At 40.8% G+C, this 21,163-nt stretch overlaps 2 protein-coding genes across 2 annotated transcripts; one reads left to right on the forward strand and one right to left on the reverse strand.

The window, feature by feature from the left end:
- Positions 1 to 283: 283 nt before the first annotated feature.
- Positions 284 to 19,310, reverse strand: DPM1 (dolichyl-phosphate mannosyltransferase subunit 1, catalytic). Its single transcript, XM_054979538.1, has 9 exons — positions 19,140 to 19,310; positions 14,473 to 14,572; positions 12,917 to 12,950; positions 11,506 to 11,582; positions 11,392 to 11,417; positions 8,564 to 8,659; positions 6,189 to 6,257; positions 4,855 to 4,969; positions 284 to 1,479 (listed from the first exon to the last, which is right to left on the reverse strand). Exons 1-9 carry the CDS (start codon positions 19,241 to 19,243, stop codon positions 1,375 to 1,377), a joined length of 726 nt encoding a protein of 241 aa, XP_054835513.1. The 5' UTR covers positions 19,244 to 19,310; the 3' UTR covers positions 284 to 1,374.
- Positions 19,311 to 19,312: 2 nt separating this feature from the next.
- MOCS3 (molybdenum cofactor synthesis 3) lies at positions 19,313 to 20,912 on the forward strand. The gene has a single exon (XM_054979536.1). It carries the CDS (start codon positions 19,446 to 19,448, stop codon positions 20,760 to 20,762), a length of 1,317 nt encoding a protein of 438 aa, XP_054835511.1. The 5' UTR covers positions 19,313 to 19,445; the 3' UTR covers positions 20,763 to 20,912.
- Positions 20,913 to 21,163: the final 251 nt, after the last annotated feature.

Below are 21,163 nucleotides of genomic sequence, written 5' to 3' on the forward strand. Positions count from 1 at the left end.
CCCCCCCCCCCCGCCCTGCCTCAAGCAGAGCTCACAGGGGAATAATTTGAAATTCTACTAAAACTGCATTTTGTTGCTTATGTTTCATGCTCCTTTAATGTTCACTATGGATTCAAAGAAGCAAACCTAAACAGAAAGCAGATGCATATTCCACAGATAAATTACAGCCAGATATCAGAAAGTGTATTTTTTCTTACCAATTTGCAGTGGGATTCTAGTATCTGTGTAAAGTCTAAATATAGGGGTAGAGAGACTCAGGAACGTATAAATGTACTCGGCACAGTGAAGTATGAACTGCTGTATTTAGTTACAAAAATATTACGTACAAATATGCCTATACAAATGGGCTTTGTACATGTGTTCTTAACAAAATGCTTCCAGTGTCTTGCCTTAGAGACTTCTATATGAATATTACCATCAGTCAGTCATTACATTTCCAGTGCAATTCCTGAAACAGAAATTATCTTTCAAAAGTGGTGTTAAAGAAGGGGACTGAAAGTTTGATACACCAAAAAAAAAAATGTTACAGTGGGGCATACAAAGGGTTGAATGTAGCACAAAATTTCCTCTTTTACTCTTGCACAGGAGGTAATTTGAGAAAAAAAAGACCACAGTAGCGGCTTATCCACAGCCAAACAATGTATCCCCAATTGCATTTTCACTTGCACAACATCTTGTGCAACCAATTTTGAAGCATTATCATGTATAGGGAGAGAAAGCGCTAGGTGTTGCAAAAGAACTTGCACAAGAAGAACTGCACTAAGTCCATGTACATTTCTGCTTTTGCACTGCTGGATGCAAGCCAAACACTCCACCACTACAGAGCCGTAAACCTAGATGTTTTATCATTATTATTATTATAAGATACAATGATGCCAGGTTTTATGCTCAGGATGATGGCCACAGACAGAAAAAATAAAAAATATACAAAAGATATTGTCAGAACAAACCAAATTTTGAACACATGTTGTATCCTGCCATCCCACTTAGTTAACAGCAGTACCTTTTTCTGGAGGAGCGCACTGCCGTGAGCTCAAAAGAATGGCAGGATACAACTCTCTGCATATTTCTATACATGATGACAATCTTATTTATGCAAATAACCCTCCCCATGCAGAAGCAAAGGGACATATTCCCCCAAAATATTTAATACACCATATAACTGGAGCGAGCCTATTTATTTAAACACAAAACATACATGGCGGTATTTTTTCCAATGTTAATAAATAATGTTTACTGGATTATGTGTGTGGTCCTTGTTTTACTTCAAATTAAAATGAATTTCCTAACCATAACAGAACTTAAGCAAGGTTCTCCCAGATAATGTAAAAATAATGTTTCAGTCCAAAGTATGATGAATGCAGAAACAATTTCTCATGTCGTTGCAAATAAAGTCAACAGCCCTTTTAGGAAGGAGACTATCTCATTGCCTCCTAATTTAGATTCTCCATAGACTCGATCCACAAATGATATAGGAACCTATTGGAAAAAAGCACAGCATACAGTTATTCCAGTTTTAATATTCAAGGAAATGGCTTAATGAAGTAATAGAAAGAAAAAAAAATCATCTGGATTGCACTGAGCTCAAAGTTTAATGTTAATCTAGCAACACGCTCATGTTTCAATGAAGAATATGCAACTATATTGTCTTTAGTAATCAAAACCAGAGGTTCTGTTAGAGTTAATTTTAATCCACAAATACTGTAGCAAAATCCTCTGGAACTCATCACGGCATTCAAAAAAATCTCACCTATCATTTATTGTAAAACAAGGTTTTGAGTTCTTATGAAAAATGAAACTTGAAAATATGACATATTAGATTAGCAGTTCAGAACAGACAATATTCAAGATTCTCCTTTCAAAGTTCCACCTGTGGTAACAGGCCCCCGATATAACATTTTTGAACAACTACTGCGTATCTTCTGGTCATCTAAATCCAGGGTGATAATTGAAGGTGCTTCCTGGTTTACCCTCAGGAATGCAGTCAGGTAACATGCACACAATCAAAGGATGTGTTCGGATGTCATGTTACCGTGCCAGAAAATCAATTATTTAAGTGTACTGGAATGCTTATAGCAGTGATAGATATATCATACCGTATCAAAGTATTTATTACATTTTTATCCTGTCCTTCATCTAATGAGCTCAGAGTGACATACATAGTTCTCCTCTCTTCATTTTATCCTCACAACAACCTTGCATGGTAAGTTAGTCCAAGGGTCACATAGTAAACTTCACGTCTGAGCTGAGTTTTAAAGTTAGGTTCTCTTCATTCCTAGCTCATTACACTAACCTGGCTGGTATCTGGTGCAAAAAAAATAAAAAGTAGTGCTAGATGATCAAAAAGGACTTGGTAAAAATAAAAGTGGAGAAGTGACCTAACTCAACCTTCTGCTCTTATCAGCAAAATGGAATGATATTGGTTTACCTCGCAAGGTTGTTGCAAGCACCAATAAGGTAAACAATGGTAAAGGGTTATTTATATCCAAGATGCTAAATAAAATATTACTAATAGTGTTTGACTTTCTTTTAACGTATCACCCATCTGTAATATCCCAATATTTTAAATATTTTTTATTTTTTAATTTTATTTTAGAACATAACATTACAAATACAAGGCTGCTATAAAATACAATATTGTGAATCAGCTTACATTAACATTAGCAATATTTTAAATATGCAATTTTAGTTATAACCACACATTTTCCCAGTTCACTTAGTTAAAGATGGAAGGAACAGCTCTGCAATGATTTGGACTGATAGTTATTTTCAGAACAGTGATACAGGAACTTTAAGTGTGTATGAAATAATTTAAATGTTTCAGCATATATGAAATAATTCCCAAGGGCCCAAATTCAGCCCGTGGATCCACAGATAATTTACCTAGGTATTTTCAACTGGCGCACACAACACCAAATCAGCTGGCAAAAAGAAATAGAAAAGACACTTCCCACACCTGTGCTTCTCTGCCAAAAATAAAAAGTTGTTCCATCTCAAGGCAATTGTTTATTCTGTCAGCGCAGAGCCCAAGGCAGATTTCCTGATATATCATCTGCTACCTCACAGACAAGAGCACGGTCAGATAAAAACATAGCCAAGACATTCAGAACTCCTGCGGGGAGCTGTTTTTAAATACTATCAAACAATACCTGTGTTAGTAGTGCTGGGATTATTAAAAAGTTTAAAATTCTTATGATAAAAAGGATAGTAAAAAATTATCATGGGAAGGGAAGGTGGCATGGTATAGCCTGATCTCGTCAGATCTTGGAAGCTAAGCATGAGCACATGTGTGCACACACAGACACACACACTTCAAGGAAGTCTTTGTGATGTGAAATAATTCTTTTCCATGCAGAAGCATCTTATCCTACTGCTGTTTAAGTTTCTTAAAACAAACCATATAGTTTTAAGAATTAGGGACATGTTTATTCCAGTACAAGAAATCCACCCGAAATCTAGCATCACTAGTTAAGATATGTCAAGATACACTGGCATGTGCCGTATTTGTGAGTACACTTTTATCCCTACTGAACAGCAGTGAACCTTGAACAGCAATGAAACTGAGACAAAGTTCAACAGCCAAACTACATGTCTGGGTTTTTAAAGAGTTGGGTTTGGGTTTTCTGCAGCCACACAGCAGCTGTGGGGAATGTCTTTTAAAAAATAAAGAACCCAAACAGGCTCGGAACACTGCACTGGGGGTAAGAAGGGCTCCTGCACTGAACTAACCCTCCCTCCCCTCATACTGTTTCATTGCGGGAAAAGGGCTTGAAGGAAGGCAGGAGCCCTTCGTCCCCGTCCCCCCCCCGCAGTGTTCCGAGCCCATTTGAGCCCTCCTTTATTTTTAAAAAGCCATTCCCCACAGCTGTTGTGTGGCTGCAGGGAACCTGGACCCTACTTTTGAAAAACCCAACATGCAGCTTGGCCCTTAGTTGCCACTGGAAGATGGGCCAAAACAAGGAATGATGGACCATACCCTGTCCTTTTCTGTATAACTTCTCTGACTCAGCAGCCATAATGACTGTTATCAGACAACAGACCAAATTCAGTACCACCATTTTTGTGAATACAGCCCTGCCATGGGAAAATGTTTTAACTCAGCACACATCACTGAGAACAAAATTATTTTCACATTTTGGCAAGTGGCTACTACATTTGTAGGTCATTAACGATCAGGCTTTTTATTACTTCAAGGACATGATTTATGCAATTCCTGATGAGATACTAGATCTAGTCGTTCTCAGGCTGCTTTGTTGATTATCAGCAACCAAGATCTCTATTTTACTTTCATTAAAAGTAACCTTCAGTTAGAATTGTGTGTCCTGACAGGGCTCATTTTGAGGGGGAACGCACAGGAACGCAGTTCCAGCAGTTCCCCAAAGAGGTCACATGTCAGGTGTCCCCACCCACCTGACTCTCGGCCATTTTGGGCTTGTTTCGGTCTGGATTGGGGCTGAAACGGCTTGGATCGGGCCTCTGACAGGTGGTGGATCACTCTCCCACTCATGAGCGGCCCGATCCTGACCATTTTGGGCCCCTTTTCAGCCATTTTCAGCCCCTTTTTGCCATTTTGGGCCCAATTTCGGCCCTGATTGGCCAGGAGTGGGTCCAAAACAGCCAGAATAGGTGATGTCAGGGGGTGTGGTATATGCAAATCAGTTATACTAATGACACGCTTCCGGTGATGGCAAGAGGCGTGGCATATGCTAATGAGTTCCTCCAGCTCTTTTTCTACGAAATGACCCCTGCTTCCTGAACATTTTCACTGGGCAGCCCATTAGGACTCTAGGAGCTAATTGGCATCATAAAGGTGAAAAGTAATGCCTTGCTTATTTTTAAGATCTGTAACTGTACCTCTCCAATTGAGTAGCCCAGTTGTCTAGCCCGAACAATCATTTCCATCTGGAAAACATATCCTTTTGAAACACACTTCTCAATTAGCTTCTGTAAAACCTCTTTTTTGTATAACCTGTAAGTAAACATGAAGTAAAAGCCTTTTTGTAAAATTTCAGTTGCACAAACATGCAAAACACTGAGAACTGTTACTATAGATAACAGACAATCTATAAATGCCACATCTTCCAGACTCCAGAGGTTTACAGGAAAGACAGATTTAAGTTGTGTCAATGAGAAACATGTTGAAGTGTAGTTCCATGATTCGTTTCCTACAAATGGCTTCAGACTGACCTAAAGAACTTGCTCAGCTATTCCCTCCTCCCCAAGCCTTCTGCTCCCCCTCATCCCCGCCAACAGACAGGACACTGTATTTTTTTTAGCTTGGAGAGAAAAGCAGTTGGGGACAGGGTAAGTGGACAAACCCCTTCCCTGGAATGGGCTGCCCAGAGCTGTTTTACCTGATAAAAGAACACCCTGGAGGAGAGGGAAGAATAATTTAGATTACTCCATTAAGTCAATGTATAATTGCTCATCTTAAAGTACCATCGCAAGCACAGTGATAAATCCATAGAAGCCAATGGGCTTATAAGGGTGTACTTTCTGATTAAGAGGTTGGATCCAGATTAAATTTTCTAGTAATGGAGGGCACTTCTGTAAGCAAAACAGAACTTTTCTGTCTCTCCCCCTGCTTGCAGCTCACTGATCTACCCAAAATGCTGCTTTTGTGGAACGGGGACCCTTGGGAATGGCCCAAGGGCCCAATATTGGAGGACTGTTGCAGGAAGGGAGAACTGGCAGAAATTGCACTTCCTAGTTTGTTAGCAGAAATTTGAATTTGGATCCATAAGAATGTAAGTGGAACCTGCTGGATTAGATTAATGTTCCAAGTAGTCCAGCATAGTGTTTCATACACCAGCCAGCCAATTACCCTGGAGGACCAGAAAACAGGGCATAAAAGCCGAGGACATCCCCTGATGTTGTGTCTGAGCACCCGTATTCAGAAGTTTGCTGACTATGGAGGTTCCCTTTACTCACCATGGCCAGTAGCCATTGATGGACCTGTCCTCCATGAATCTGTCTAACTCCCCTTTTAAAGCCATCTATGCTCATGGCCATCACTGCCAGTGAATTCCATAGTTTAATTACATGTTAAGTAAAGAAGTATTTTCTTTTGTCTGTCTTGAATATGTTTCTCAACAACTTGACTGGATGCCCCTGAGTTCTAGTATCAACTGATCCAACTCTTCAATTGCACTGTTAGACATTTAAATATTATTTTAAAGCCAGCATACCTGAAACTTCCTGTCAAGTCTGACGCACCTGGCCTCAGGAGAATCTGAGTTAAGAAGTTGGCACCACGGCTGCCGAGGAAGAAACACAGTTTTGTTAAGCATTTAAAAACCGAAGTTCAAAAAAGAAACTGGAAGATTTTTCTTTGCTTTCTGTTATTTATACAGCACCTAGAATGGCTATGTGCTACTGAAATGTGATGACGATAAATTTCCTGCTCACACATTTACAGTCAATAGAAATGGGATGAAAAAGTACCAAGGAAGCTTAATGCAGAAATGAACGGCCAGTCTGAGAAAGTACAAAGAGAAATGAAACATTCCCAGCATCCTGAACCGTAATTGCTTTTAACATCTTTGAAGTCAAGTGCACTATCCTAATACTTCACTCGATTTGGAAATTGTTCAAGAAACTGCTTGTCTTGCTTCATTTGTGCTGAATGCCAAATCTTTATCAGATGACATCTCTTTATCAGCCATTCCGTAAATTGTTATCAGATATTCCTTATTAGTCTACATTTGGAGTCTAGCACCTGGCATTTTCAGTTTTGCCTGTTATTATACTAAGAATTTTAGGATGTGGCTTTTCCTGCGACAGTGCAATGAAGAAACAAGTCACAGTTCGTAGAATTTTCCATTCAGTGCAACATTTACAGGTATTATGGCTCTTATGGCTTGCTCTTGACTGTGCAAACTCCATGTCTGTTGCTTCCGAGCCTCCTTTTATATAATCAAGCACCTGGGAGCCCTATTCAAATATGGACTACAATGCAGAGGGAGAGTTTAACCTCCTCCCTACACTGTTTTCTCTGCCTAAGAGAGTCCCATCGAGCTATTAGTAGGGAAAACAGCAACTCTATGGTGCTATTCCATGCAGGACATAAGGGTTAATCCTTCCTTTCCCTCATCTACATCAGAGCCTCAAACAGCTAGATGCAGAGGACTTAGCCGTGTTAGTCTGTAGTAGCAAAATCAAAAAGAGTCCAGTAGCACCTTTAAGACTAACCAACTTTATTGTAGCATAAGCTTTCAAGAATCACAGTTCTCTTCATCAGATGCATCTGACGAAGAGAACTGTGATTCTCGAAAGCTTATGCTACAATAAAGTTGGTTAGTCTTAAAGGTGCTACTGGACTCTTTTTGATTTCACACACCTATTATCCTTTTAAAAAGGAAAAGAAATTCTTTGAACCTTCAAACATGGAAATCTCAGCACTGCACATACTTTGGCCCTCAGAAGTGACTTCTCTGATTCAAAAAAGCAAAACAAAAAGGGGTACAAGCCCTGTTCAAGAGTTTTAGCCTCAAGCGGTGCCAAAATATTTGACTTCTATCTATCAACTGTGTATTGCAGTTGAAAGCTGCATGCAGAAGGCAGTTTGCAGACCACCTAGGAGACTTCTCATGCAGTTCAGATACAGCTAAGCAGGCTGCAATGAAGTCAACAGGACTACTCACAACTAAGGTTGCGTCATTATTGTGAAAGGAGCCAAGAAACATCATCCAGAAGAATCTCTGCTCCCAGACAAGACAGACTCCATCACTGATTTACATAACCATTGCAACCATAAATCTCTCCTTGCACAGAAGCAGAACGCCTTAAGCACTTTTATCTTCAAGATGACAGGGGATGAATACAAGAAGTTGTTCATTCAGACACATTTCATTGATGTTTCCAAATCCAACAATGCAAACCTGCTCATGCATAGTCACACTGACTTCCATGGGCCTGACCTGCTGCATTCTGGAATGTCTTTCCTCTGTGCGATTTGCAATAATTCATATTTTCAGTACTTTCCTTTTGCAATATGCAACTGGTATCCAGAAGTGAAATATTTTTGTATTCTTGCACAAATATACCTGACAAACTCCTATTCACTTGGTATAAGAGTAAACCAGCTACTCTAATATTGCCAGAATACAGGATGAGGAAAACTATCAAGAGGAATTTATTTCCTAGCCCAGAATTTGCAGCCTCCAGCACTGCCTATCCTGAGATCTCCTAACAAGCATTTTTTTAAAAGGTCTGAAGTTTTAGGAAACTCATTGCCCAGAGAAAAAACAATTGCCTGGCCCAACTCTGGAAATGAAGGTAATGGTTAGTAGAAAAAGATCTATCTCCAGATTAAAGAAGGAAGTGGCTTCAAAAGGCATATATGGGATCAGGAGCATCAAGACAGAAGAATAAGGCTACGTTGTAATCAGGTTTTGGTTTTCACTCGCTTGCTCGCTCACCCACTCACCCACTCACTCACTGAATGTGGCTAAGCTCTTGGCAATCATTACAACAATTTATTCTTCAAGACTCTTCTCTGAAATAAATGGAGAGGAATCAAAAGAATTTTCAAACTTGTACACATGTGGATAAAACTACTAACCTGATTAACTTCCGTTTTACATCCCACCCATGAACACCTCCATTTCCTTTATACCGAGTTCCAGACACAATGTCAAAGTTACCTTCTTTCTGTCTTCTGTAAAAATAACACCAGGAAAAGGGGGCGAGGAGTGATTGACAAAAGTCTAGGTCAATAATGTTATGATAATTAGGTATGGCTGCCATTCAGCTGAGCGTACATTAGTTCCAGCAATAAAAATATGTCAATAATGCCCTAAAAACAAAGCCAACGACATGACTCAGTCTTGACTTAGACTTTGTTGTGCAGAGTACACTCACTGACTTATGGGTACAGAATATTATAAGAAGCACATCATTGTCTAATGCAGTATATAAGATAAAAACTTACCATGTTTCAGACTAAAGCTACATCACAAGAATGCGATGTGGCTAGAAAATTGGATAACTCCATATATGCAACATTAAGCCCCCTGGAGAAAAGGTGGTATTAACAGCAACTGGTGCAAATATAACACCATTGCAGATGTTAAGCTGCTGGTATTTTTATCATGGTTCAGGAGCACACTCCATCTCCTTTCCTTCTTTGACATAACCAGGCTGCACTGGCATGAACCATGCTTCAGGTTAAACAGGGCTCCTCCTTAAACAGGTTTTACAAGCCCACTTCAGAACTTAGTTCCAAATTCCAACTAAACAAGGGAACCCTGGTTAGTACTGAACATGGTTGAGGCAAATACAAAGGAGTGGGGAGGGAAATGTGTGCTGTTAGTGATCTCTCAATCTCTTAGCAGTTGTGATAGACTGCATGGTTAAGGCTTAGAATAAGGAATAGTGCAACTTGCAAACAATGTGTTTAGTCATTGCAATTGCTTTGTGTTTCTAAGCCTTTATAGTGAGCTGCAGTCAAAGTCATGAGGGCAGAATCAGATTTTTTTAACATTCAAAATCTGTGACACTGTGGTCTCTTGTAAAAGATGAGTTTAAAAGCAAGTGCATATGGGAGAGTAGGGATGTGCAGCGGCAGTAATATTCGGGTTTCCCACTTCGGTATTTCCAAAGCAGAAAAAAGATTCAGAATAAAGCAATTTCCAAAGTGGCAAGCTGCTTCGGAAATTGCTGTTTGGGCTACTTCGGTTATGATTAGGAAAGATTCAGCCATTATTTTCAACGGAGGCCATGCTCACAGCTTTCGGGGGGGGGGGCATTTTCTTTCTGAATCATACCAAACTTGGTGGAGACCTTCTCTTAAGTCTCCTCTAACGACCTCCAAAGTTTCAGAACGATTGGACTTCGGGGAGCCGTTATGGCTCCCCAAAGAAGGTACCCCCATCCGCCTCTACGCTCCATTATTCCCTATGGGGAAAAACAAGGGGTCTTTGTAGGTAGTTTGGGGTGGTATTTTGCAAGCAGAATGCACCAGAATTTTAGGGGACCTGCTCCTACCTGTCCTCCCACCCCCCTCCCCAAGTTTCAGGGAGAGATTGGACTTTGGGGGGGCCGTTTTATGGCCTCCCAAAGAAAGTGCTCCTATTCTCCTCCACTCTCCATTATTCCCTATGGGGAAAGAGGGGGCAGGTGGAGTGAGTCACTAACTCCCTCTACCCCTCCCCTCTGGTAAAAAAGTGCAGGAAGCTTGAAAGCAGCAGAACTTTGCTGGTCGTTTGCAAATGCAAACAGCCAGCAAAGTGCTGCTGGCTGCCCCCAAAGCTTTCTGAAGCGACCGGAATAGCTTCGGAAAGCTTTGCTTCAGTATTTCTGAATCAGGGCCAGCATGCTAGCTCCGATTCGGAAATACCAAATCTTTATGAATTGGGCCAGATTTGGGTATTTCCCCCAAATCTTATTCCTGAATCGCACATCTCTATAGGTGAGGTCTTAGCCACAGGGTACCTGGAGCAGCTGCCCCATTTCCTATCCTTGGGTTTTTCCTGGGGATCCAGAATCACTAAGACTGCCCCTGAGCAGAATTACAGTCTGGTTTACAGTCCTTATACTTTCTCTTTTTGAGTCTTATCACATTGCTGTTCAGAGATTTGAATTCAGGTCTTCATGCCCCAGTTCCAACATTTAGCTCCTACAATACACTGGATCGCCATTGAGGGATCTTGGGTTCCTAGTTGGGAAGAAGACTCAGTGGATTAGATGAGACTTGTCAGATTTGCAAAAATGCTTGGAACTCACTACACGAAGAGAAATAGTAATGCAGAAAGCGCCTGCCATTTAAACTTAGAACTTTCCTTGAAATATGTGCAGTACGAGCCACTATACACAGAAACGTTCTGCTTGTGATCTGAACCACAGCTGGAGAGAGAGTTATTTGTTTTCAACAATGAACAAGTTTTGGACAGTCTAAAAGAAAGAGTCCTAATGTAACTTGATGAGCAAAGCTTGTTGTAAAATGCCTTCTTTATGTTAGATTATGTTTTTGGCATTATATATACAAATTATGCAATGTTTAATTATGTAGACTGAAGTTGCCATACATTCAATTAGACCACTGGTCTATCAAGGTCAGTACAGTCTACTAGCAGCAGCTGTTTAGGATTCCTGACAGAGATCATTCACATCACTTACTGGATATGCCAGAGATTGATCCTGGTACCTTCTGTCATGCAAAGATGATGATCTACCACTAAGCCATAGCCTCACCCATCCAAGTGGTCCATTCTGACCTTCGTATTTAAAACGCACACAACTTGCGAAGGCAGCTTCTGAATTCAAGATGTTTGCAACATGGCTCCTATACCATACAATTGTTTGGTAATTTCTGCCGCACAGACTTCAACTGTATACAATACACAGAGGCAGTCATTTTGAAAGACTTCAGATATTAGAAACACTACCCACCTGATAAATTCTGGAATGAATTTTGGCTGAAACACAAAAATACTCCACATCAATGCAAGCTAATTAAATCAAACTCTGAGAAACACATACAGACATATAACAACGCAAACTTACATGGTGTGAAAGGTCAGCATCCATAATAATAATGAAGTTTCCTGTAGCATGCTTCATTCCATGAACATAAGCAGTTCCTGATATAAACAGTACAAAAGTCATTTCGGTCAAATGGATTGAAATGCTTCTGAGGCTTAGGTGCAATCATCTCTCTATATTTTAAATTTGGTTACCAAGTTCACAGTCCAATCCTAAGAAGAGTTATGTCCACAGAAGTCAGTGGGCTCAGAAGGGTGTAACTGTGGTTAGGATTGCACTGTCAGTATGGTGCAACATTTATTGCCCATAATAACTGTGAAGAGAGGAATTCTCTTCCTCTGTTCTTCTCTTCTCCTTACAAAGTGTGGCATCTTTCAAAATTATTTCCATCCTCATTGCGTGCTGAGTGACTTCAGTGAAACCTTTACAAATAGAAACTAGAAAAAACACCTGCATTATAGGGACAGATACAAGCAGAGAAAATAAATAGTCTTCTTGCATTCCTTTAGATGCTCTAAGATCCGTTTTTATTTATTTCACATTGCATAATCCTCCAGAGATCTAGCCAGATCTTCACTAAATGACTTTCAGTTCTTAATGGATGCCTGAGATTTAAAATATTTGGAGGGGGGGGGGGAATCCTATATAATTTAAAGTATATACTCTACTATTCATTGAAAAAATATGTGTCTGTGGTTAATCTGTTAATTGACCTTCTCAATATGCAGGATATACTTCACACAGGAAACTGTTTTAAAAACCATCTGCCCTTTTTCTTTGTTTACATTTCTGCAAAATTAACACACAGTATTCCCGTTTCAGTAGCAGGCCATGGTTCATTGCACATGGGACACAAAACAGTATGTGATGAACAACACAAATCTAACATGTTTACCCACTTGTGGAAACAACAGAAGCAGATTCAGGAAGAGACAAATGTTCTGAGTTTGTTTTGAGAACCACTGAAAATACCAAAACAGGAAGACAACTTCTATAGATTATGCTAAAGTTATGACAAAGAAGAACTGGGAACATTTTACTGCATGTTTACCTGATCCAGTCTTGCAAATGAATACAAATAATTTTACCAGCCCTGTAATAACATTTTACCCACCCTAATACACGAGGTAATTTCGAGCAACCGCTACAAGGCCAATGATTTGTTAATCAGCCCTAAATCCAACAGATTTCAATGAATCGGAGTTAAGCCTGCAGCCTAATTACCTGTTTAAATTGTATAAGGTTTTTAATTTAACTGTATTGAAATACAATGTTGAAAAATAACACATCTACTTCTGCACTTTAATTTTAAAAAGCTTCCCGAAGTTCCTAAAATTAACACAAAACATATGCAACACAAAACATATGCAACTATCAAAACAGTAAAACTTATAATTAAAACTGCTATAGCATCAACTTAATGAACACTTACCCAATCCCAGTTTTTTTGCTCTGGGTCTTAAAAGCTGTAAAATAGCAGTAAGCAAAATGAATAATATGTTAACTGTTCCAGGACTCATGACTATGTACAGTTCCTTTACTTAAATAAAATGTCAACAATATCACAGTTTGCTCTGCTCTTAAACAGGACTGTTAAATATTTGTACATCATCCATCTTCAAAATATGAATGATACAGAAGTTAACTTTAAAAGGGTTATCGGTAAAAAAGGGCTCTAGACTAAATAGAAAAGATACATTTGGCCTCTGCTGAAAATCCTATTCAGTAAGTGTGTTTCTCATTCAGAATGTACACAGACAGTCTCCATACAATAGGATATCCATGCCTACCAGCAGGCAAGTAAAAGGATCAGTATACTGCTTCTCTCACCACTGGAGTACTGTGAAGGGGAAAATGTGACATGTTAAAGATCTCACTCTCATGCATCTAGGGAAAGCACAGAAGCTTTGACTGCCAAAGCATCTGTCAGGAATATCTGCTGCTAACTTTAACTGGATTACCCTTCTTCAGTGTACTGCTTGCTTGTTTTTGTCCACAGAAGTTAACACTATTTTTAATAGCTACAAAGTCAACACACCTCTTATAAATATAAATGGATGTTGTAACTTTTTGACAATAAGTAAGTGTACAACAATCTAACTAAAGCCTTTGTGGCCTGGGAATCCCTCCCCCCTGACTGCTTCTCTTAATCATTTTGCACATCAAGAGCAGTTTAATAACATGTAGGAATATGTAGTCACTCTGCCAGATTCTTCTCCAGTGGCTCTGGAATTATGCTCCCTGAATGTGTCAGAAAGCGCTTCCCCATGTTATTGGTATTACAGTGCTATGGCAAGACACAATTATTTAGCAGAACTTTTTTTCCAAACAGCTTTTGTACCTATAGTGTACAATCTTTAGGAGTCAGAATTAGTTTTTTAATGTACTCGTTATTTTAATTATCTGATTCACATGATATGTTTTTTAGATAACCTTCTAACTTGCCTATATGCACACACACATGCACAAACACTGATGAATATACTAATGAAGAAGAGCTGCTAACTCCTGACCTGAACCCCTTGTTTCAGTACTCCAGATGTTAAATTACATGCTGCATGGAAGCCTGCTAGACTTCCCTCTGGCAACCAGTTATTAAAGCATCCTTTGACACCAAGGTGAACACAACCATAATATCAAGCAGAACTTAGTGAGACACAGAGCCGCAGCAAAAGATACTAATTCATTAAATCTAAAAATTTACCCTCTGAGATAGGTGTATGTGTTATGTGTCGTCAAGTCACTTCCGACCTATGGGGACCCTACGAATGAAAGACCTCCAAAATGTCCTATCATTAACAGATTTGCTCATATCCTGCAGACTGGAGAACGTAGCAGGTATCAGCTCTCTTATTTTGAAACTGGAGAGCAAAGGTTAGTTAACCATGTCCATTTAACAAAACCAAGAATCCCAGTACTGTTCCTAATAATTTGGAATGGTTTTTGTTCTATCAGCTCAGCAGCTAGGACAAAAAACACACAACTTACAATTTTGTCTGATCCATAAATCTTTATCAGTTGTTCAGCAATTTCCTGTGTCCCATCTGGACTTCCATCATCTATGACTATAATTTCAAAGTCGTTGCCACTGAAAAAGAGAATGAGCTTGTAAAGCCAGTTTCAAAAACGGTATTATTTTAAGTTGTGAAAGGCATGTAGGGAGGGGAAAGGCTCATTCCCCATCAAAGGTAAGTGCTGTCATTAACGCTATCACATTTCACTCTCTCCTCAAATATGAACTGAATTGCTTCATAGCATAGATTCCAAATTGTCGGAGACGTGATGATTGTCAACCACTTTCACTTCCAATCCCAAGATATGAGAATACTGCATCTCACTAGACTCTGATTTGAGCAGATCTATTGCAAGAACTAGTGCACAACTAATCATCAGTCAGTGCTAGACAGGTTAATAGCTTTATTTTCTGAAGACAGCAGCCCTAACAGATATTGGCAAGACTGCTGTTCTGAGTCCATGTACATAGTCATTTAAATCCTACTGAATTCGGCATTTAGTTGTTTGGAAAACAAATTCAAAGACCATTACTCTTGGATCTGAATCAAAAGATAACACATTTGTGTGTGAAACATAGGTAATGGCTTGAGTGCCTGGGTCTTGTACGCACAACATCGACCAGCAGGATCAGGACAACAGTCCATGCAGTCCTGCATCCTGCTTCTAACAGTGGTCAAGTACATACCGCTGGGGGAAAAAAATGCAAGCACTGCATAAATGAAATCTCTCTCTGCAGCAAGAATTCCAGAAGAATAACCATGTTAGTCTGCAGCACAGAGCTGCCAACTGACTGGAGAAAAAAATGTTCTGCTTTTTAAATGGATGCTTAAGGAGATGTTATCTACCTTCATGCCAATAAATATATCAGGTGTTCATTTCTACACAATAAATCTCTATCGAAGGGGCAGAACATTATACTCCAGGCCTGTTGGCAACTTTACTGCTGCAGCAAAAGCAACAAAAGTCTTGTGGCACTTGAGAAGCTAACGAAGCTTTTCCTTGTGCCATAGGCTTTTGTGTAGTAGACACTATTTTGCCAGATAACAAGTCCCCAGCAGGAAGACATTTACAGCATGTATGAAGTTACAGATTTTTTTTTAAAAAAACAACATTGTGTTCCATTTCATGGCCCTTTGACTCTTATTTATTTTTATATAATCTCCTGAAGGACATGAGAGTAGATGCCTTCCTGACATTTACAGAAAGACTGTTCCATAAAACGGGAGCAGCTGCTGTAATCGCCTGAGAACCATGAAACAGTAGTTCTCACATATCTGTAGAAGGGAACCGTAAGAAGGGGCTATGAAAGGTTCACATAGGCAAAGATGAACCTTTAAGTATGTGGGCCCCCAGTGCTATGTATTTTAGAATAAATGAAAAATATATAACAAGTTTATAATGCGCTCTAGAAATGTTAAATTCACCTTAAACAATTTGTCCCACTTTCCCTACAATTTAAAGATTCACATTTGTCACCTCATCGGGTCGAGGAGAAAAAAAAGCTAAGAAAGAGGTGTGTGGTGTAAGTGTGCAAATGTTAACATTACACCAGTTAGCAAGCTTTAACACATCTTGACTGGGAGGTGCTCGAAAATATACATTATGGTGGTTACATGCATCACATTGTGGCATTAATGTTTTCAGGACTAGAACATACTGTATATACATAAAGTTGCACTGATAAGGGTATAGGGACTGCGGACTATACTACTGGGTTCTGTCTGTTAATGTAAGTTCCTACAATGTAATTTCTGTAATGTTTCATGTATCATGTTTAAATGTATATGCTGTTTTCAGGTTTCTCTCAGATCTATTTCAGATTTCTGTTTTTTTTCAAGATTTCTGCAACCCAAACCCTATTGCACTGTTTACTGGTTGCCTCATCCTGCTCGCTGTATCACTACATAATCTGCTCTGAATTTCAGAGAGAAAGGAGGACTATAAATAATATAAATAAAATTACTAGATATTGCCACAAAAATTACAATGGGGGGTTAGTCTGTGCCTGAAGGACCTCAAAGATATCATCTCGACTTATTTATCATATATTTATCACATGGTATATTGCCTGAAGGAAAAAGCCACTGAAACCAGTGGAAATAGTTCAGTGCCTGTTTTGTCATTCTGCACAGATGAAAAGTGAGTGTTTTTTAACAAAGGCAGGAAGATCACTTTCTTGTGATATTCTTTCACTGGCCAAAATGCAAGGTATGACCCATTGGGTTTATTATACCTTCATTCGAGTTACATAGAACTCGTATTAACTTTTTTGTGAACTGCTTATGAAATCACTAGTGTGTAGAACAAAATGAGTTCCTGAGGCAATCTCTCTGTAACAAAACTGAATTTAATATGCAGCTCTTTAGAAAGTATATCAGATATTGAACCAGTAAGAACAAATACTATGATTTGATCTTAGCTACAAAACTGCCCCCCTCCCCACCCACATATTCACAGCTAGGCTGTGAGTCTATAAACACTTACTTGGAGATAAATTCCATGGAATGCAGCTGGATTTACTTTAGAGTAAACATGCTAAAGATTGTGTTTGTAGTCATTTTAGTGATTTGAATGAAATAAAAATAATCTACTCTGCACATCTTTCTTCTTGACAGAAGATACCATATGGTGGGCTACCCAAGCCTGATTTAATATGCAAAAGCTTAAGCAACAACAGAGGAGACTGAAGAATTAAACTGGGAACTTTTTAAAAAAGAATCCCCATTGAAGCCTCCCCCATGATCATGTGAACTGTTCTTTGACAAGCCTAGCAACTAAATCCACAAATGTTACCAAGCTCACAAATGTTCTTCTTATTCTACCAGTTATTTTCTTTTTTGCATTAGCAGCAAGCGCATCTTTTTGAGTGACTGTGGTCAAGTGCCTGATTGCCAAAAGGTTGCACTGAAGCAATCACATACAATCAGGTGGATGGCAATAGAGAATAGCCCAACTCCCTGCAATTTTGATGGCCTCGGAGAATCTTGTGAATGGGACCTGAGAAACCAAAGGTTATAGAATAATAATAATAATAATAATAATAATAATAATAATAATAATAATAATAATAATAAATTGACTCAATCCAGTATAAGTTTACCCATCTATTCCTGATCTATACAGTTTAGACTCAAAAAAGGCTATAAAATTTTACATAATAATAAAGTTTTAAAGTGTCACAAGACTTTTTTCTGCAACAAACTAACTCGTTTTTCCTCTGGAGTTTTAAATTGACAGTCTGACAAAGTGGGCTCTTGTCCCTAAAATTCTGTGCTAGAAGAAAAACCTCTTAATAAGGTGCCTTTAAGGTGCAAGACTCCTGCTTATTTTTATCATATCTGAAGCAGTCCATGAAGGCATATTTATTTATGTTATTTATAGCTGACTTTTCTCACTAGGACTCAAGGCAGATTACACAATGGAAGTCAATATAATTAACAGCTGGGTCATTCAATAAATAATGCACTAGAGTATGCAAATGCAAATTTACAAAAATTGGAAACAAGTCAAAATCCAATACAGAACTGAAAACAATACTGAAACAAGTATAAGCAATTAAACATGACATATCCAGAAGCTACCCAGTAAAAACATACCACTATAAACAAACAGACAGTATGCAGTAGTATAGGATAGAATCCCTGTCCGTTTATCAAATACATCTCTTGGAACCATTTCCTTATAGTATAGCTCTCCTATCTGTGTACAAAGTCCTCCTGAATTATTCAGTTTGGCATAGTTTGTGGATAGTCAAGAGAGTGGGGGCCCTTCTAACCTCATCAGGAAGGCCATTTCATAAAGTGTGAGCCATAACACAGAATGCACGTGGATTGTGCATGTATTGGCAGCTGTTAGTTTTGCCAGTGGCATTTTAGAGACCATCAAGATTTTTAGGGTGTATGTTTTTGAGAGTTAAACTCCCTTTTTCAGATATAAGAGAAGAAGAAAGGAGCTTTATTTTCAAAAGCTTACACCGTGAAAATCTTGTAGGTCTTTAAAGTGCCACTGGACTCCAGTCCTGCTGTTCTACTGCAGACCAACACGGCTACCCCCTGAAACTATCCTCATGGAAGGCACCACATTCAGCTGCATGGAATGGAAATCTAGTAATGTCACTATAAAGGCTCAGGGATCTTCATTCCTCCCTGTATCTGAAGAAGGGAGCTTTGGAAATCCAGTTGGTCTTTAAGTTGCTACTGGACCCAAATCCTGCTCTTCTACTACAGACCAATATATCCAACCCACCTGAAACTCTCCTCATGGAAGGTACCACATCCAGCCACATAAAAAACTTGCACAACTACAAACAGATATTATCTTGCTGTCTGAGGAAGGGAGCTCTGACTCTCGAAAGCTTACACTCTGAAAATCTTGTTGGTCTGTAAGGTGCCCCCGCCTGGACTCAACCCCTGTTCTACTTCAGATCAACACGGCTACCTACCTGAAACTAATCCTGTGCACTGTCTGGGAAAACGAGGCGAGTGGGGTGAGTACTAGTTTAAGACGGAATAACTAATCCGAAGTGCAAAAGTCGTCCGAACGTACACGTTTACAGCTTAGCCCAGCTCTTAACGAAAGGAAATGGAGCCCTCCTTCCACAAACGGCCTCCTTCCCGCCCTTCCCTCCCAGCGCCAGTCACCTCTGCTCGAAGCTCCGCATCAGCAGCCACACAATAAGCGGCAGATTCTCCCGCTCGTTGTAGGTGGGCAGCAGCACCGAGTACTTGTCCCGGGAGGCGGCCATGATGGCGGCGAGGCTCGGCCCCAGCCGCAGAGGAGACGGCGCTTGCGTGCCGACCAGCCCCGGCGGGCCTTCGGCTCAGCGACGGAAACGGAAGAGGCGCGGCCCCGGCCGTGTGAAACTTCTCTCCTTTCGGGTACATAATTAAGATTTAATTTCATTTCCCCCCCTCAGACTTGAGGAAAAAGAAGCGGCCGCTGAGGCAATGGCGGGCGCGGGACCGGCGGCGCGTCTCCCCGAGGCTGACGGCCTGCCCGCGCCTGAGGAGAATCCCATCCCTCCGCCTCTCCCTCTCCGCACGGAGCTGAGCCGGCTGGAGATCCAGCGCTACTCGCGGCAGCTGGTGCTCCCGGAGACGGGCGTGCGCGGGCAGCTGCGGCTCTCCGCCTGCTCGGTGCTGGTGGTGGGCTGCGGGGGCTTGGGCTGCCCGCTGGCGCAGTACTTGGCCGCCGCCGGCGTGGGCCGCTTGGGCCTGGTGGACCACGACGTGGTGGAGCTGAGCAACCTCCACCGGCAGGTTCTGCACCGCGAGAGCCGCCTGGGCACCTCCAAGGCCCGCTCCGCCGCCGCCGCCCTGAGGGAGATCAACTCGGCCGTGCAGTGCGTGCCCTACGAGCTGGCCCTCGGCCGGGACACGGCCCTACAGCTGGTGCGGGCCTACGACGTCGTGGCCGACTGCTCCGACAACGTGCCCACCCGCTATCTGGTCAACGATGCCTGCGTGCTGGCGGGGAAGCCCTTGGTGTCGGCCAGCGCCCTGAGGCTGGAGGGGCAGCTGGCCGTGTATGGCTACCGTGGGGGGCCTTGCTATCGCTGCCTCTTCCCCAAGCCCCCTCCTCCAGAGACGGTCACCAACTGCGCTGATGGAGGGGTCTTGGGGGTCGTGCCAGGCATCCTGGGGTCCCTCCAGGCCTTGGAGGTGCTCAAGATCGCCACTGGCATGGGGACCTCTTTCCATCAGGCCATGCTGATTTTTGACGCCTTGGAAGGCAGGTTTCGGCACATCAAGCTGAGGCCCAGGAACCCGGATTGCGCTGTGTGTGGCGACAACCCTTCGGTAACTGCCTTGCAGGATTATGAACAATTCTGTGGGTCTTCAGCGACAGACAAGTGTCGGATGTTGTGCCTCTTGAGTAGCGATGAACGGGTTTCCGTAGAAGAGTACAAACAGATACTGGATGACAAGGTCCATCATGTATTGGTAGATGTTCGTCCTCTGGTAGAAGTGGACATTTGTCGCTTGCCGCAGGCTGTCTTTGCACCTTTGAGCAAGTTGCAAGAGAAAGATGAAGGCTGTCTGAAATCTCTGGTCCAAAGGATATGCGAAGCAAGGCAGCCATCAAGTGAAAATAAGGCTTTCCCAGTTTACGTTGTCTGCAAATTAGGAAACGACTCTCAAAAGGCAGTGAAAATATTGCAGGGATTGTCTTATCAAGGACTAGGCTTAATTTCGGTTAAGGACATCAAAGGAGGACTTATGGCTTGGGCTAACAAAATCAATCCCGAGTTTCCTCAATATTAATTTTATATAGAGATAATAATCTCTTTAGAACTTGAAGTTGCACTGATCATTGTCTGGGTTAAGAATTTTTTTAAAAAAAATATCTTTAACAGGTGTATTGTGGAATGTTCATAATTTCACTATTTTTTTAAAATAAAAGCCAAAAAGTGAGTTTTTACTTCAGTGTATTAAAGCATATATGATGTTTCAGAAAGGCTTTCTTGCTATTGAAATGAGTTGCTGTTTAATCTTCACTATAGTAAAACAAAATGAGCATCTTTAAGACTAACAACATTTATTGCAATGTAATATTTCATGCCTGTTTCAGCCTCTGTTACTGGGATTCCCAGCCTTTCTGCATACCAGGCTTCCATCTTTTGTTTTCTACTGACTGTAGGAATTCAAGATGTGTGCCAAAGATC

This window comes from Eublepharis macularius, chromosome 5 (genome assembly GCF_028583425.1).
Source record: "Eublepharis macularius isolate TG4126 chromosome 5, MPM_Emac_v1.0, whole genome shotgun sequence".
In the NCBI taxonomy this organism is placed as follows: domain Eukaryota; kingdom Metazoa; phylum Chordata; class Lepidosauria; order Squamata; family Eublepharidae; genus Eublepharis; species Eublepharis macularius.